The sequence below is a fragment of the Trachurus japonicus genome, chromosome 21 (assembly GCF_045865225.1).
Source record: "Trachurus japonicus isolate A0001 chromosome 21, Traja_1.0".
Lineage (NCBI taxonomy): Eukaryota > Metazoa > Chordata > Actinopteri > Carangiformes > Carangidae > Trachurus > Trachurus japonicus.
Window position 1 is genome coordinate 33,022,916 of NC_140927.1, and position 18,700 is coordinate 33,041,615.

General features: G+C 40.8%; 2 protein-coding genes across 2 annotated transcripts in view; one reads left to right on the forward strand and one right to left on the reverse strand.

Annotated features, from left to right (window-relative positions):
• Positions 1 to 4,583: 4,583 nt before the first annotated feature.
• LOC146965592 (gamma-crystallin S-like) lies at positions 4,584 to 11,946 on the forward strand. Its single transcript, XM_085765760.1, has 4 exons — positions 4,584 to 4,917; positions 6,606 to 6,848; positions 11,217 to 11,345; positions 11,688 to 11,946. The coding sequence occupies exons 1-4, from the start codon at positions 4,909 to 4,911 to the stop codon at positions 11,829 to 11,831; spliced, it is 525 nt and encodes a 174-aa protein (XP_085621886.1). The 5' UTR covers positions 4,584 to 4,908; the 3' UTR covers positions 11,832 to 11,946.
• Positions 6,705 to 18,700, reverse strand: part of lcmt2 (leucine carboxyl methyltransferase 2) — a 38,004-nt gene continuing 26,008 nt past the window's right edge. Inside the window, exons 13-15 of the mRNA XM_085765749.1 lie at positions 18,413 to 18,548; positions 17,065 to 17,233; positions 6,705 to 6,829 (exon numbers count right to left, since the gene is read on the reverse strand). Coding sequence (XP_085621875.1) covers positions 17,066 to 17,233; positions 18,413 to 18,548 — 304 coding nt within the window. The 3' untranslated portion in view covers positions 6,705 to 6,829; position 17,065. The remainder of the gene's footprint in view (positions 6,830 to 17,064; positions 17,234 to 18,412; positions 18,549 to 18,700) is intronic.

Sequence of the window (18,700 nt, forward strand, 5' to 3'; positions counted from 1 at the left end):
CAACGTTACCAGACAGAGTTGTTTTAGAGGGAAATACAGAGACTGCTTGATGAAAAACTGTCCCTGAAGGCAACGTGCATCAGCGGTTTTGCATGAATTTCCCTCTAAAACAACTCTGTGTGGTAACGTTGTGTTATTATCTCATAGCGTGGTGAATGTGCAGGTCACAACTTGTCCACCAGAGCGTTGTGGAGTTGTTGGATTGTGTATTTGATGAGTTTTAATGAGGAAAACCAAGAAATCCCATGAGCCTCCGTAGCGTAGCTCTGAGCAGCTCACGGCTCTGCTCCGCCGTTCTAAAAATAGCTTGCACCGACAATTAAAGGTAACGAACCTACTGCTATGACTATAGGGATTATGGCAATGGGACAGTCTGCCAAAATGTTGAACTATCCCTTTAACGTTATTTTTTATTATTTTGGGTCGAACTGCTCCGTCCAGATGTGGAGGGGAAGTCGACCTTGTGTGTCTGGTGTTGTGTGTTGTGTTGTGGCCACGCCCCCTCGGGTGTCGTCGCCACGGGTACGAGGTGAACGTCTTAACTCTGTGATTTAACAAACTCAGAACAGTGTCGACAAATATTCTACATTTATTTTTCTATGAATTCACGTGTGTAAATATGTTTCATCTTTATAGTGAGAGTATTTTTCATCGGTCTACTTACTGACGTCAGGACAGATTTTTAGTCTTTAACTTTACTAAACTTCACAGCAGTGTTTTGTTATTATTACTATTAGTCACAGGAAGATGAATGGAGATGAACTCACTAAAGATACTATGTCCGTCGTTTAAATATTATTTTAGCATTAGAAACTTTACTGTAAAAAAAAGAAATAAATCTAAATGCTGGAACTTGTTTCTTCACTTTCAGGACGAAGGTGGTTTCACTGCAGACTCTTATTTTGAAAAGTCGCCCTGAGCTACATGAAGAGCACCGTGTCGTTCTGACTGTTAAAATAAATAAAATAAATAAAGGTTTCAACTGAAACAAAGTTCACTGTGTCATTATTTACATGTTGTCACGGCAACATGAACCAGAATAACACTGAAACTCACTGTCGAATCTGTCATGAAGGTGTTAGTTACATCATATGTGTATTATATATTATATTTATATATATATAGTGCAGGTGTTGTGGTGGATTCGCTGACTAAATATAGTTAAAAACGGTATTTAACAGCAGGAAGTCACGTCTCAGCTCATTAACAACAGAACAGAAGATGTTCAGACTTTAACGTAACAAACTGCTGCTAAATGAACTTTAACTAATGATTTCTGTTTTTATTCAGTGAAGAGAGAGAGAATAAACTTGGTTTCTGTTTTGTCTTTTTTCCTCTTCACTTTTATTAGATTTTAGTTTTTCCTTTTCTTCTTTAGTAGACTCTCATGTCATGTTCAGGGGCATAAATCAATAAATCAGAATATCGTGGAAAAGTTCATTTATGTCAGTTTAGTTCAATTCAAACAGTGAAACACATGTATTATAGATTCAAAACACACGGACTGAAATGTTTCATGTTCATGTCAAGATGAAACGATCTCCAAAAGACATAAAGTTAAACACGAAACACTCTTTTTCAATATTTTAATCAATATGAGTGTATTATTTTAGTTTTCTACAGTTTTAGAGTGAAAACGTGTAAATGCACTTCAGTTCATCTCCAGAATGAATAATAATTAAACTGTCAACAAAAAGTGAACATTATAGAAACTAAACACTGTAAAACCATGGAACATGTGGTGCATTTAAAACACCGGTGTGAAAGACTGAAGAAGACGTGTTCTCTTCTTCAACACTGGTCAGTCAAGCCTTTTCTATTTTTTTCAACACCTTGAGAACACCTCAACCCTATAAACAGACATTTAGTTGCCATGGTGAAAGTGAATGGGGACTGGCATTCAGATTACAACTCTGATCCACATTAACTACATTTCTGTTTGTTTTCCTGGTTTAATGAAGCTAAACCTTGTTTCCAGGTAAATCAATGACACCTTTCCCCAGTCCATAAGTCCTACAGGATTCTAATAGAAATGTCCAATTAAAAATTCTACTTGATTTTGGAACCAGAAGTGCTATTACTGTGAGTGTAGTCCTAACAATACGATTACTACAAAAATCCTATAGGTTGTTCTATAGGATTAGGTCTTATAAAAGTCCAAAGGACCTTTAGTTGCAAAACCTTATCCTCCTATCAGATTTTGATCATTTATAATCCTACATAACAGGATTGACTATAGATTATTAAATCCTATAGGATTATAAAAGGTCAAAGGTTACTTTATTTGTACCCTCAGGTAAATTTTGTTTGCGGTGAATCACATGACGGATTACAGGTCTGTTTGTCTTATTCAATATCTTATATGCATTTTAATTTAATTTCTTAAAGACATTTTGATTGACTTTACATACCTTTCATTTCTAGATATAGCTTTTTTGTTTTGTCGTTATGGCACAAGCAGAGATGCACTCAACCAAGAAATCAGTTAACTTCCTTTAATGTCTTAAGAAACCATTACAGAAATATTATGAAAAATAACATTTATCATCCAAAACAAAAAAACAATGTTAAACTCCATCTTGGACAAGGCAGAATTTATAAAAAATTGCCTACTAGAAGTGTGTTTGTGTTAATTAGGGGGTGCTGAGTTCAATCTGCTGTGTGGCAGAATAAAAAAAACATGCTGTTAAAAGAATAGTTCACCCAAAATTGAAATTTCTCACCACCTCATTATCTACTCCCCCTCATGTGGACTAAGGGCTGGGAGAAGTTTCAGAGTCCTCCGTGGCTTCTCTGAGTTACAGGGGGTCTCGGCGTAGCAGTGCATGTCCATATAACGGTTGCTAATGGATACCAACTGTCTTCATAACAAAAAGACACACCAAAAAACATCCAAATACCTCCATGCTGCTCGTATGTAATGTCCGTCTTGTATTGAAGCCCCGAAATGCGAAATTGTTCTCGCAAGATTTGGACGGACCAGGAAGAGAAGCTTCTGCTACAAACAAGCTTGAAATATAGACTTATTTAATTTTTTTCGGAACAATTTCGCATTTCGGGGCTTCAACACAAGACGGACATTACATACGAGCAGCATGGAGGTATTTGGATGTTTTTTGGTGTGTTATATCGACATGCACTGCACTGGTGAGTAGATAATGAGTGAAATTTCAATTTTGGGTGAACTATCCCTTTAACTCACTTTAATGTCTTAAGAAATCATTACAGAAATTTAACAAAAATAACATTTATCATCCAAAACAAAAAAAACAATGTAAAAATTGCCTACTAGAAGTGTGTTTGTGTTAATTTAGGGGGTGCTGAGTTCAATCTGCTGTGTGGCAGAATAAAAAAACATGGCTGTTAAGGCTTCAAAATTGAGAAATAAGGTTTGTCTACAGGGATTATGGGGAAATGTGACCCAGTTTTCTGCTTTCTAGAGGTTCTAAATTTAGTTTAGTTTAATAAGTTTATTTGTATCAGGGACAATGTACAAAATAACATTAGTCTCGAAATGAGAAGAGATGCCTTGTACCGGATTTAGCTCACTAGCTAGCTACTTTCCATCTGTAGTCCCTGGGCAGGTGAAAACGGCTGCATTAGTTTGTACAGGTGTTCCTGATCAACTCTGATACATGTGTCTGTTTGAAGCGGCATTTTACCATTAAAGGGATAGTTCAACATTTTTGCAAATTGGCCCATTGCCATAATCCCTATAGTCGTAGCAGTAGGTTCGTTACCTTTAATTGTCGGTGCAAGCTGTTTTTAGAACGGCGGAGCAGAGCCGTGAGCTGCTCAGAGCTTCACTATATGGAGGCTCATGGGATTTCTTGGTTTCTCTCATCAAACTCATCAAATACACAATCCAACAACTCCACAACGCTCTGGTGGACAAGTTGTGAGCTGCACATTCACCACGCTATGAGATAATAACACAACGTTACCACACAGAGTTGTTTTAGAGGGAAATTCATGCAAAACCGCTGATGTGCGTTGCCTTCAGGGACAGTTTTTCATCAAGCAGTCTCTGCATTTCCCTCTAAAACAACTCTGTCTGGTAACGTTGTGTTATTATCTCATAGCATGGTGAATGTGCAGGTCACAACTTGTCCACCAGAGCGTTGTGGAGTTGTTGGATTGTGTATTTGATGAGTTTGATGAGGGAAACCAAGAAATCCCACAATGAGCCTCCGTAGCGTAGCTCTGAGCAGCTCACGGCTCTGCTCCGCCGTTCTAAAAATAGCTTGCACCGACAATTAAAGGTAACGAACCTACTGCTATGACTATAGGGATTATGGCAATGGGCCAATTTGCCAAAATGTTGAACTATCCCTTTAAAGTCTTTTGTTTTCTTATATTAGAGATGTGTTTATGAGTGATAATGATCCAATATTCAGTCACATCCATGTAAAACTACACCAGAGTGTGTTTCTACTGTTTGATCCCTGAGGCGACAGACAGAAGTCCTGAGCTGGCATCGGTGTCACGGTGCCGGAGCTGGAGCCAGGGAAGAGGGGGGGGGGGGGGGGGGTCGGGGGGCACCGGACCGAGCCAGGAGAGACACAGTGGGGGGTCGATGGCCGGCCGGCTGCTAACCGTGGCCCGGCCCGGCCATTATTCCGTAATCCTTCCTCGCTTTTCTAGAAAAACTGAATAGCAGCTAGAAATCACTGACTCAATTTTTGGATCTCATTTTCATGACAAAGCGATTGTTGCCCTTTGGCCTCCACTGTTGCTGTTTATGAACGTGGGAACGCGGGGGGGTATAAATAGGCAGCGGGCGAGGGAGGCAGGGGCAACATCGAGACCTCAGGGGAACCAACCAACACCACCACCACCACCACCCTTCACCAGAACCAGAACCAGAACCAGCACCAGCACCAGGGCTTCACACACCTCACAGCCAACATGGGCAGGGTGAGTGAGGCTTTTATTTTGAAGGAGCCATGAATGAAATACTGTCCAGCATCTGTTGCCCTTGTTTCTTAATGTGTCTTATTCTATTTTACTGTAATTTATTGTACGACTGCTGCTAATATTGTGTCTTCTCTTATATTTATGGTGTTTGGGTATTTATTTATAGAGATGCACCGATCCACTTTTTTCTGATCCGATCCGATACCATCATTTATAATCCTACAGGATTGACTATAGATTATTCAATCCTCTACTGTAGGACTACAGGTCTGTTTGTCTTATTCAATATCTTATATGCATTTTAATTTAATTTCTTTATTTCTTAAAGACATTTTGATAGACTACCTTTCATTTCTCGATATAGCTTTTTTGTTTTGTAAGTATGGCACTCAACCAAGAAATCAGTTACCATAACTTACTTTAATGACTTAAGAAACCATTACAGAAATATTACGAAAATAACATTTATCATCCAAAAAAACAGAAAAAGATTTTAAGCTCCATCTTGGACTAGGCAGAATTTATATTTAAAAAAAAGCCTACTAAAAGTGTGTTTGTGTGCTGAGTCCAATCTGCTGTGTGGCAGAATAAAAAAACATGCTGTTAAGGCTTCAAAGTTGAGAAATAAGTTGTTTCTACGGGGATTATGGGAAATTTTGACCCGGTTTTCTGCTTTCTAGAGGTTCTAAACGGCTGCATTAGTTTGTACAGGTGTTCCTGATCAACTCTGACACCGATCCAGTTTTTTCCGATCCAATCCGATAGCGATACCTGGGCTGAGCGTATCGGCCGATACCCGATACCGATCCGATACTACTGTTGTAATGAATGAACCGTACACCTCGCCATGTGAGTGAAGGCATCAGGCTTGACATAAACATTTAGCCTTGTTAAAGGTAAGGTAACAAATTAGCACAGATATAAATGTACTTAATGTTATTTATTAACAAATAACAAAGTGTACATTAGCAGCAAAAAGAAATAAAAAACACTAGATCGCTGTAACTGTATTGCTGTGTCTGATAATAATAAAAAAGAAATGACTGGATCAGGATGCTGGATCGGTCTCATTCATCCGATATCCGATCCAGCTGATTAGTCAATATCGGAGCGATGTTCGATCCAGGTATCGACTCGGTGCATCTATAGTATTTATGTATCTATTCTTTATGGTATTCTGTCTTTTAATGTGTCGACTACGGATGGAAAATAGCTTTGAGCTGAATCCGCCAAATTTGCATGATGTCATGTATGCGTAGCGATTGTTCATTAACATGCACTGTCCTCGTCAAATAAACAATAGAGCTGCAAAAATTAATCGATTAATCGAACAATAATCAATTATTAAATGAATCGTCAACTATTTTGATAATCGAATAATCGGTTTAAGTTGTTTTATAAAGGAAAAAAAGTCAAAATTCTCTGATTTCAGCTTCTTAAATGTGAATATTTCTGGTTTCTTTGTTCCTTCATGAGAATAAACTGAGTCTCTCTTTGGTTTGTGGACAAAACAAGACATTTGAGGACGTCATCTTTTTTAAAAACATTTTATTGACCAAACAACTAATGGATTAATCATTTAAATAATCGATAATGAAGATAATCGTTAGTTGCAGCCCTGTAGTAAAACAGTAAATGGAATGAAATGAAGAGTCTGAAGTGTCTTCGTCTTCTCCTCCGTCCCACAGATCGTCTTCTACGAGGACAAGAACTTCCAGGGCCGCAGCTACGAGTGCGACAGCGACTGCTCGGACTTCCACAGCTACCTGAGCCGCTGCAACTCGATCCGGGTGGAGAGCGGCGCCTGGGTGGTGTACGAGCGGCCCAACTACATGGGCTACCAGTACGTCCTGACGCGCGGCGAGTACCCCGAGTACCAGCGCTGGATGGGCCTCAACGACCGCCTCAGCTCCTGCAAGATGATCCACTTTGTAAGTCTGTGTGATATCAGATATACTCAGTAGGATACTCAGTGAACATGCATAAATACTTCAGTATATTATATACCCAGTACAACTATCTAACTAAAGTAAATGTCAGTGGTTTTCAAAGTGGGAGGGTTGACAGGGTTCTTTTTCCTAGAATCTTTTCACTTTTTTTCAGAAATGTTATCACTTTTTTAATTATTGTTTGACTTTTTTTTTTTTGAAATTTTACCAGTTTCTTCTCAATTTTTCTTTTTTTTTTTAAAGAAATTTTACCCCTTTTTTTATTATTGTTTGCCCCCTTTTTTGAGAGAGAAATTGTACCACATTTTTCTACAGTTTTTGGTGAAATCTTACCACTTTTTCCTAGAATTTTAAACTTTTTTTTTCAGAAATGTTATCACTTTTTTAATTATTGTTTGACTTTTTTTTTTTACCACTTTTTGTAGATTTTCTAAAGAATTTTTTACCAGTTTCTTCTCAATTTTTCTTTTTTACTTGTTAATATTTTTTTCAAGAAATTTTACCCCTTTTTGTATTATTGTTTGCCCCTTTTTTTTGAGAGAGAGAAATTGTACCACATTTTTCTACATTTTTTTGCGAAATCTCAACACTTTTTCTAGAATTTTACCATTTCTTTCTCAATTTTTAATATAATGTTTTACTTTTTTTTTCAAGAAATTTTACCCCTTTTTGTATTATTGTTTGCCCCTTTTTTTGAGAGAGAGAAATTGTACCACATTTTTCTACATTTTTTTTTTGCGAAATCTTACCACTTTTTCTAGAATTCTTTTGAGAAATTGTACCATTTTTTTCTTAATTTTTTAAAAAACGCTTTACTTTTTTTGAAATTTTACCACTTTTTCCCCAAAAAATCTTTCTTTTTAATCTTAACACTTTTTCTAGAATTTTACCATTTCTTTTCTCAATTTTTTACTTTTTTTTTCAAGAAATTTTACCCCTTTTTGTATTATTGTTTGCCCCTTTTTTTTGAGAGAGAGAAATTGTACCACATTTTTCTACTTTTCTACTTTTTTGCGAAATCTTACCACTTTTTCTAGAATTCTTTTGAGAAATTTTACCATTTTTTACTCAGCGGCAGCAAATATATTATATATAGGTCAGTCTAGAAATGAGCCATAGGAACTTTTTGAGTCTCGAACACCGTTTGTGTTCACCAATCACAGCGCTCTATCTGTTTAGAGAGTCGTTGGGCGGGCTTAACGCCATGACGACATACTTGCGACGGTGAAAAACATGACAAGGAATCGTTTGAATCGGCGTTGGCATCAACTTTGAAAGAATTAAACTTGTCATTTTCTTTAAAAGTTGAGCAAGAAACTGAACACTGAAGTCATTCATTTCCAAGAAGGATGTATTTGGTGTTTTGCCGACGGGATTTGGGAAAAGTTTAATCTACCGACGTCATCCTGCTCTTTGCTCTGATTGAGCCGAGGTCTACCGGTCGTTGCCAGACTATACATTTTAATGATATAGTCTGGCTTGTCAGGCTAGGTCTGTGATCTAATTTGTGTCAATTTTAGGGTCCTTGATGTAAAAAAGTTTGAGAACCAGCGGTCTATGTGATACAAGTATGAACAGTTTGTTTACCACCTAAAGAGCAGTTTACCCACTACCAAACATTAGACTACAGCTCTGAGTGAGACCGAGCAGCAGCCGCGGCCACAGCACAGAGGGGGGGGGGGCGGAGCTGGAGCCAGTGGAGCCGAGTCGACCCCCGGGTCACGGAGCGCTGCGGCCGGACTCGGCTCCAACTGACCCACTGCTCCGGGCCTCACACCACTAACATGCAACAATCAATCAGATCATGAGTCCAGAGAGAGAGAGGGAGGGAGAGAGAGGGAGGGGGGGAGGGAGGGGGCAGCTTATTAACATTTAATAACGACATCGCACTCTGTTATTTAACTAGAGATGTCACCATTACCTGTTTGCAATTAATTAATTAACCACCACAATTAATTCATCGTAAACTTTCCACTTTCCGTACCAGCAGATCAGCGAAACTCGCACGGAAAGAAAACAAACGTAACGTTGAGCTGGTGGGAATTTAAATGTTTGAGTGTCATTTGTATCTAAAAAAAAAAAAAAAAAAAAGGATTAAAATAAAATTGAACATCTGGTATAGATGAGAAATAATGACTGAAACACTTCCCCTGGGGGATTAATAATTGGTTCTTTATTAAAATAATATTTTGTGTATATGATTAGTAATGTAATTATATTTTGACTCTATTTGATTTTTTTTTTACACATTTCATAGTGTTGTGAAATTAATTAATGCATAATAACCGTGACAACCGTAATACTGTGATTGTTTCTCTGACAATAATCGTACCAAGTAAATCTATGATCGTGACATCCCTAGTATAAATACTTATTAAATGTTAAAGGGATATTCCTCTGTAAGTTTAACCCCTGGTCCAAGTCGTTAACCGAGTGCAGTAGGAAAGTTATGCTGCGTTCGAGACAACTCTGAATCTCCGAGTTGAAAACACTTGATTTCTGTCTTCATGGCGTTGGAGATGCATCACGACCAGGAAATAAAAACATGTTGGACCGGGACAAACTCTGCATTCAAAGTGCTTCACGTAGCTAAAGGCATTAAAACATTACAAAGGACACAAAAACAATTCATAGTTTAAAATAATGAAACAGATCATTTAAAATCAAAGATGAACAGCAACATGAATTTACTGTGTTCCTACTACGTTTTAATGCATTTTGGCTTTTAAAATGCATTTTAATTGATGTTTTACCGTTGACGGTCGGTGTGGTTCTGTACGGTGCAGATTGTTGTTGTGACGTCAGACGACTGATTCTCTGAGAAGTCGAGGGAAATTTTTTCCCCCGACTTTCCCGAGTGGGAGGAGCTCTGACATGAGGCGGCGTTCGACTGCACTTTTTCCAAGTAGGAGGTTGGAAAAGTCCGAGTTAAGAGGTGTTCTCGAACGCAGCATAATAAGGAGTCCAGAGACGTTTAGCTACTAAACTGCAGCAGCTTTTCTGACTGTGACAGTTTGATCAACTCAAAGGAGGAGAGTGGGTGAGTTGTGTTTTGTTGTCTCTTTTCAATAGAAACCAGGCAAAGCTAGCAGGTGTTTGATGCCTGGTATTATGGGATGGGACCCTGTTTGTCCTGTTGATGCAGTCTGGTGCTGCTCTGAGCATTATCTGTGGCTGTGAGCGGCTTTTTGATGGAGGTTGTCATGGCTACATAGACAGCAGTGTTTTTCTACAACTAGAGAAGATTGTGGTCGGTGACTTGATCTCTGTAGGAGGGGTTTCTACTGGTTTAGACCATGGGTTAAAGGGACAGTTCAACATTTAGTCAGATCCTCCTCTCACCATAACCCCTATAGTCACAGCAGTAGGTTCGTCACCTTTAATTATCGGTGCATTCATCTGCACATTCACCACGCTATGAGATAATAACACAACGTTACCAGACAGAGTTGTTTTAGAGGGAAATTCATGCAAAACCGCTGATGCACGTTGCCTTCAGGGACAGTTTTTCATCAAGCAGTCTCTGCATTTACCTCTAAAACAACTCTGTGTGGTAACGTTGTGTTATTATCTCATAGCGTGGTGAATGTGCAGGTCACAACTTGTCCACCAGAGCGTTGTGGAGTTGTTGGATTGAGTATTTGATTGTGAATTTGCCAAAAACGTTGAACTATCCCTTTAAACTTACAGAGGAATATCCCTTTAACATTAGTTATTAACACGTATTACATGTTAATAAGCTGCTTATTACAGTGAAATATTGACTTTTTTCCTTTGATGCAAATCTCATCTCCCTATATATCCCTCCTTCCCCTTTTCTCCTCCTCCTCTTCCTTCCTTCTCCACATCCTTCTCTTCCTCTTCCCTCCTTGTCCCCCTCCTCCTCCTCCTCTCCCCCCCTCCCCTTCCCCCTCCTCCTTCCTCCTCCTCTCTCCTCCCCCTCCTACTCCTCCTCCTCTCTCCTTCCTCCTCCTCCCCTTTTTCCTCCTCCTCTCTCCTCCTCCTCCCTCCTCCTTCTCCCCCTCCTCCTCCTCCTCTCTCCTCCTCCTCCTCTTCCTTCCTCTCCTCCTCCTCCTCCTCTCTCCTCCTCCTTCTCCTCCTCTCTCCTCCTCCTCCTCCTCCCTCCTCCTTCTCCTCCTCCTCCTCCTCTCTCCTCCTCCCTCCTCCTCCTCCTTCTCCTCCTCCTCCTCCTCTCTCCTCCTCCTCCTCTCTCCACCTCCTCCTCTCTCCCCCTCCTCCTCCTCCTCCTCCTCTCTCCTCCTCCTCCTCCTCCTCCTCCTCCTCCTCCTCCTCCTCCTCCTCCTCCTCTCTCCTCCTCCTCCTCCTCCTCCTCCTCCTCCCCCCCTGCAGACCAGCGGAGCTCTGTATAAGATGCAGCTGTATGAGAAGGCCGACTTCGTTGGCCAGGCCTTCGAGGCGACCGAGGACTGCCCGTCGCTGCTGGAGAAGCTGCGCTGGAGAGAAGTCCAGTCCTGCAAGGTTGTAACCACTCTACAGCCCATATATATATATATATATATATACTATAAATATATAATAAATAGTTGCATACACTGCTCAAAAAAATAAAGGGAACACTTAAACAACACATTGTAACTCCAAGTATATCCCACCCGTGTGAAATCAACCTGGGATGATAATTTTGATTATGTTATTTTGTTCTCAACACACTCTACTATATATTGAATAACGATTTTAAACTGCAATATTTCATTAATTGAGATCTAAGATGTGTTGTTTAAGTGTTCCCTTTATTTTTTTGAGCAGTGTATATATTTTTTTATACATGTTCGAAAATAAAAATACATTCATTCATTCAAGGTGCTGGACGGCTGCTGGGTCTTCTACGAACACCCCAACTACCGCGGCCGCCAGTACTTCCTGCAGAAGGGCGAGTACCGCAAGCCCGGAGACTGGGGCGCCATCAGCCCCATGGTGCAGTCCTTCAGACGCATCACTGAATGAGCCCCGACCCCTCCCCCTCCCCCTCCCCAACCCCCTCCCTCACCCCCTCCTCCTCCATCCAAACACAGTCTCTACTGGACTCTGATTGTCTGAGGTCTCAAATAAAAACACCTGTCCAGCAGAGCGACGTGGTTTACTGTCTCCTCCTCCTCACACCGACCAACAAACTCATTTACTTCACTGGAAACAGTTTAAAGGGACAACGAGGAGTTTTGGAAAAGCAAAGTGTTTCCACACTACATTTATGAGCCTCCGCACCGTGAAATTATTTGACCGGCGCAAGACAGACTCATGTTTTCATTCATCAAGAATTAAAGTCAGAGGTTGGAAGACGATCACATACCGTCGTAGTTCCCACCATAAACGTCGATTCGGCGGCGTTATTCTCATGACTCGCCACGAAACCGAAAGTAAAGACACGCTGGTCGGCTCGACCAGCATTTCCACCACCACTAATAATAACAAAATAACCATAGAGACAAAACGATATATTTATCTAAAATGGGCCCATTAGGGGCGGTGCGTGGCGCAGTGGTTAAAGCGGCCGCCCCATGTGGAGGCTACAGTCCTCAACGCAGGCGTCCCCGGTTCGAATCCCGCGTCGGGCAGACCTTTCCTGCATGTCATTCCCCCTCTCTCTGCCTCCCCCTTTCCTGTCGATCTCACTGAGCTATCAAATAAAGGCAAAAAGCCAAAAAAAAAAAAAAAAAATATATATACTTAAAATGGGCCCATTAACAAGTGGTAGCGGAGATTCATCCACATTAACCTGAGACTTTTTTATTGTCGCGGAATTTTTCGTTCTGCCGATGGAGAAACTCCTCGTTGTCCCTTTAAAGCTCATCAGCATTAATATTCTGTTGGTACCTGAAGTTCTTATAGAGCAGTGTTATGTTGCATCATGCTGTATTTGTTATTAACTCATTCAGTGCCAGCACTTTTGAGAATTTTTACTATTTTTCAAACAGCCACAGAATATGTTGTGCTGTGACTAAAATGACACAGGATATCTCAAATGAAAGTGGGGACTCTCTACTTTCACTAGGAATCACACATCATCACATAAATTGTCATCTATACCAAATGTTTACGTTTTTTTTAATCGTTTTTTGTTTGATCTTGTTTTCTTTAAATTACAAATGACACTCAACATTTAAATTCCTACCAATTCAATGTTACATAAGGTAAATGTATGGACCAATCTGAGCATTAACCTTTATTTTGGAGCACATCTGCCGATACGGTTCCAACATCATCTTTTTTGGAAAGTAACGGTATTTAGGAATCTTTACGATTAATTAATTGTGGCGTTTAATACCGCGATTAATTGTGACAACAAATAATCAAGACATCCCTACCGGAAACAGTTTAAAGCTCGTCAGCATTAATACTTTGTTGGTACTTGAAGTTCCTTTGGGAATGGCTAGTGTGACGTCACGAGTCACTTCCGTGTCCAACTCCTGCTGCTAACGTATACAGCAATGCTTGTTCTTCACTGCTGTCCCCCCAAAACACGCGCACACACACACACACACACATTTATAAGTTACATAGAGACGTTATATGAGCTAACGTTTAGCGCTACTAGCTAACTAACGTTTACCTCCGTGACTGGACCACCGCGACCCACTGGTTCACTGGCCTCCTCCGGTAGTATTTACACATGTATACGGTCGCATTGTTTACGTTGTGTGTTTTAATTAATCCTGCAACGTTAACACATCACGGTGGCCGCGGTAACGGCACGGTGACAGACAGGCTCATTAATGTGCAGAGGGACCATACTGTATAAAAGAGAGGACGAGGTTAACTTTACAGCTGTTTCCTTCGTCCCCACAGTGACTCCCGACACATAAACCTGATGTTTCTATACTGAAAAACTCTGACAAGTCAAACTTTAGGACGTGTTAGAGGACTAATTAATCTGTCTAACCATCTATGACACCTGAAACGGTAAACACAGCTGATCGATCGAAATAAATCACCGAGTTGAAATCACTTTCAGTCATTGAAAACAGCTGGTTCTTGAATGTAACTCGGTCAAAGTCAGACATAACCTCAAGATTTTTTTCTGTTAGGTTATACATGATGTACATGCTGACAAAGTTAGACATATGTGCTCGGAGAAAATCGCTTTGTTACTTTCGTCCCACGTTACGTTCATCTTCTCTCTCTCTCTCTCTTTTTTTTTTTTTTTTTACGGCAAAAAAATATACATATATATGCTATATTGTGCATTGAATTCATATACATGAATATATATGATTATTTATTCATAAATGAAAGCTCCCGCGGTGTTTTTGACCCGGCTCTGCCTGTTGTTTCTATTCTGAATATCCTGCGATTGGACAAGGAAGTGATGTTTTAGAATGTGATGACGTAGCCACTAGCCATTCCCATAGAGCAGTGTTACATTGCATCATGCAGTATTTGTTCTTAACTCAGCCAGTGCCAGCACTTTTGAGGATTTCTACTACTTTTTCAAACAGCCACAAAATATGTTGTGCTATGACTAAAATGACACAGGATATCTCAAATGAAAGAGGGGACTCTCTACTTTCACCAGGAATAAAATTGAGTTCAAAGGATGTTCCACTTGTTAGTTATCCTCATTTGAATACAGCACGTTTTCTCTCTGGGAGGATAATTCTGAGAAAAACAGGTTTAAATAAAACAAAGGAGACATTTTCAAGCAGAACTCTCTTTTGAACTTTTAATTTTTTGACTATTTTTAACTTTGCTATGATTCTGTCTGACTGTCTCTCTCTCAAATGACCTGAATAGCCTAATCTGTTTTTTTATTGGTGGGATGGCGGATCAAAGCCTTTGATAAGGGACAAGACGTGTTCATGTTGTGAGAAAGCCAGTTTGTTTTGATATAGTGAATACCTAAGGCTTTGATTACATGAAAACAACGGGTTCAACCAGGGTTCATAGGTTAGATGAGGCACTTCTTTGCTATGGTTACGTGATGGCGCGATCAGGGGGCTTCTGGCCGGCCGTTCATGGCCGGTGTACGGAGCGTAAGCCACGGTTGGCTGCTACAATCACTGAATGATAGGGGCGGGAATCTTTTACTATTTCACGATTAGATTAGATTCTGAGTTTTGGGGCTACGATTCGATTCAAAATCGATTTTCGGTTCAAAACGATTTGATTCCTAATGATTTCTGTTTCAGTCTGTCGGTGTTAAAGGATCCTCATGATCTACTCCAGTCTGGAGCCCCCAAAGGGACATGGAAGGAAATTTTTTTATTGCGAGATCTCGCAATACTTTTGCGAGATCTCGCAATAAAAGTGCCCTGTCCGCTGTCTCAGTGCTGAAATATGAATGAATGACAGCGTGTCACTGCCCGTGAGAGAGAGAGTGTGTAGAGAGTTTTGCCACCAGCTTTCTTGTGTCATTTTGTGGAGCAGTAAGGCTATATCTCTGCTGCTCTATAAAACCCTGCGCACGCACACTTGCAAGCAAACTTCCCTTCATAAATCACAGAGTTCCTACAAGTGTGCGCAGCTGAATCAGCTTCACGTTCCGCCCTGTACACGCCCTGTTTTAACCCTAGATGGTCAATGCAAACCACCACATGAATGCGGTCTGCATGTAAATGAACCTGACGTGCTGTTGTGTTGTTCTGTCGGTGTTGTGAATCAGCTGCAGGTGTTAAAGTGACAACGTGACGTGTTGCTGCAGCTGTTAACGGCGTCAGCGGCACGGAGCGCACGCGGTGTTGTTTTGGTGCACTGCCTCTCAAATGCTGGACCTGGTTCGGCACATAGTTACAACAATGACAACAGTTCTAGTGAGTCTGTATATGAACCAGTCACCATCATGGGCCAGGCAGTTGTCGGTCCCTGAAGACCCTCTCCCTCCTTATTCTCCTCCAGCGGTGCCGCGGTGCAGCATTACGCACGGGGCTCACCGCTTTATATAGGCCTATTTACAGTAATTAGACTGATCGATAAAACTTGTTGAGTCAGTTAGTGATCCTGGTCCTCCATCCTGAAATATATTCTTCAGAATTAACATGACGCTTTTATTTATGCCGATTTTCTCTCGGTTTTTGTGATGAACAGCATTAACTAGGACTGATAACAAGAAAACAGAGTGTAACGATTGTGATAGTGGCTTTTTCCCAGTCTTTGATATTTAATTGACTCTCGATAGGACCGGATGCTTTATCCCATGCAGCCGCGCCGTCCTCTCCTCCTCCTGCGCTCTGGGAGTGGACAATATGACGGAGAGATGGTGGTGACATCAGTCCGATGCAAAATAACGCTGTTGAATTAAATCACCGTGGGCGATCAGCATGGAGAGAGCTCCCCAAACAACCCAGACCCTATGATACGCTGTCCGTTAACTACATCCTACTAGTAAAACTGACAAGTCAAGCTGTAGTTTGTGTTAGAGGACTAATTCATCTGACATAACCTGACCATCTCTCTCTCTCTCTCTCTCTTTCACGGGCAGTGACACGCTGTCATTCATTCATATTTCAGCACTGAGACAGCGGACAGGGCACTTTTTTTGCGATATCTCGCAATACTTTTGCGAGATCTCGCAAAAAGTATTGCGAGATCTCGCAAAAAGTATTGCGAGATCTCGCAAAAGTATTGCGAGATCTCGCAATAAAAAAAATTCCTTCCATGTCCCTTTGGGGGCTCCGTAGCTTTGCAAGACAGAACGACTAAAGTGTCTTTTTCACATTAATTGAGTTTTAAACATTTATCCATGCTTAGATGGAATTGTTGAAACTGTTGCATAAAAGCAATATCACATATTGCTTAAGTAACAAAATTAAAAGTGCCTCTTTATAAAAAAAATAGTGCAATTAAACATGCTGCCTTTTAAATTCTAAGGAAATGGAGGCCGACAGCCAGCAGATTTGTTTAATTTTTTTATTTTTCTAAATAGATTTTGGGACATTTTATATCTATTCTGAATCGTATTAAATGAGAATTGTGATTCTTATGTGAATTGATTTTTTGTCACACCCCTACTCAATGAGTTATGGTCTGGAGGAAAAGTTTGTTTGTTACCTCAATAAATTTAAAGTCATTTCTATTTAATTTTTTTAATTTTAGTCGTTAACATTAAAAACGCACTCTTTTTGGTAGTAAAATAAGAATAAAAGGTAAAAATAAAAAATAAAAAACCTGAATTCCCAAAAATTTAAATGGAAAAAACAATATTTTGGGAAGAAATAAAACAGATGTTATAGTTCCCTACACACACCTCAGCTGCTCAGTGCCGGTCTCAGGTCCACGGTCACGGCCTGGGGGTTGAGGTGAGTCCCGAAGGAGAAGCAGTTCCCTCCTCCTCCCAGCAGAACCAGCTCCGGCCGCTCCGGGTCCAGCAGCTCGGAGCAGAACGAGTGGAGCATCAGAGGCCACGGCACCGCGCTCTGAACGGGACACAGGAGACGGTCAGGTGACCCCAACTAATAAAAACTACACTAAGTAGTCTTTGTGTCAACCTTACATTTTAATTTTTATTAGTTTTAGTTCTTAAAGGTTCATTGTGTAGGAATTCCTCCCATCTAGCATTGTGGGTGTATCTCACAAGCAACTCAATCGTATTTTTCATGCTGCATTCACGTGAAATTGGGCAGACGGCAGACGGACGACAGCCGCTGCAGGTAACGGCATAAACAAGCCTCTATGTAAACAAGTGGTCCGTCAGCACGAGGCAAAACAATACACGTGACGATATGTTGTCATGTCCACATCCTGGTTCAAGTCCTGTCAGGACCCAGACACTTCAATCTCTTCAAACATACTGTGGCGTCTCTCAGATACACAGGCATCGAATATGTCCAACTTCCACAAAGGGGGGGGGGGCATAAATAATCTTCTCCTCAAACGGGAACTCTTTTAGATGTACACTCTTAACACAGTCTCTCCCAAAGGTCTCAATGAAGAGATGGGCATCAGACCTTTCTTATGAGCTCTTGTATTTCTTCTTTTCAGGGTTGACTGGTACTTCTATCATGACTGTTGCTTCTATCATGAGTTGGTGTATATACTGTATATTCATTGTCATTTTTTACTATGAATAGTGCACTTTAAGATGTTACTACACCCATCCTATATGACGACTTCTTGCCCTGAAACAGACCCTTCTGAACAGAGCTGTTTTTAGCTGATGAAGAGAGAACTACAATATTTGATCCAAAGGCAATTTTGACCGAAGCATGTCACAGACATGTCTTTAACACACCTGGGAACTATTTTAATTTGTGGAAAAGGGGCAGAATATGGAACCTTTAAGGTCAGGGTATTGAGGCTGCTCGCTGTTATCCTCTCCTGATCAAGTCATGTGACTACTAGTATTTAAGATGGCTTCTGATAGCTATCCTACTGTCTGACGAAGAGCTACACCTACACTGCTCGAAACGTACGTCACTACAATAAATTGATACGCTGAGTCCTGCAGAGTTGCGAGTACTCTTGTTTTTTTCTATTTTGCTCATTTTTTGTACTCTGCACCTGCCCTCGCTGGTGCGATGTGCGTGTCCACTCTGTTTTTTCATGAAGTCCTGTCGGGGTCGTGTGACCGAGTCGGGGTCGTGTGTTTCTCTCACCGTGTCCAGTCGGAGCTCCACGCTGCTCCGGGTCTCCAGATCGATCACGGCGACTCCCGGCACGCCGTCGTCACGCAGCCAGACTCCGCCCACCAGCACCAGCTTCTCTCCAACCACATGAGCACAGTGAGAGTATCTGAAACAAACAAACAAACAAACAGACGAGATGAGAAGAGACGTCCTGGAGCTTCAGAGTCTCAGGGTGTGTTCGAAACCGCATACTTTCCTACTACTCATACTAACTCTGACGTCATTTTGAGTATGCAAATGCGTAGCATGCGAGTTTGA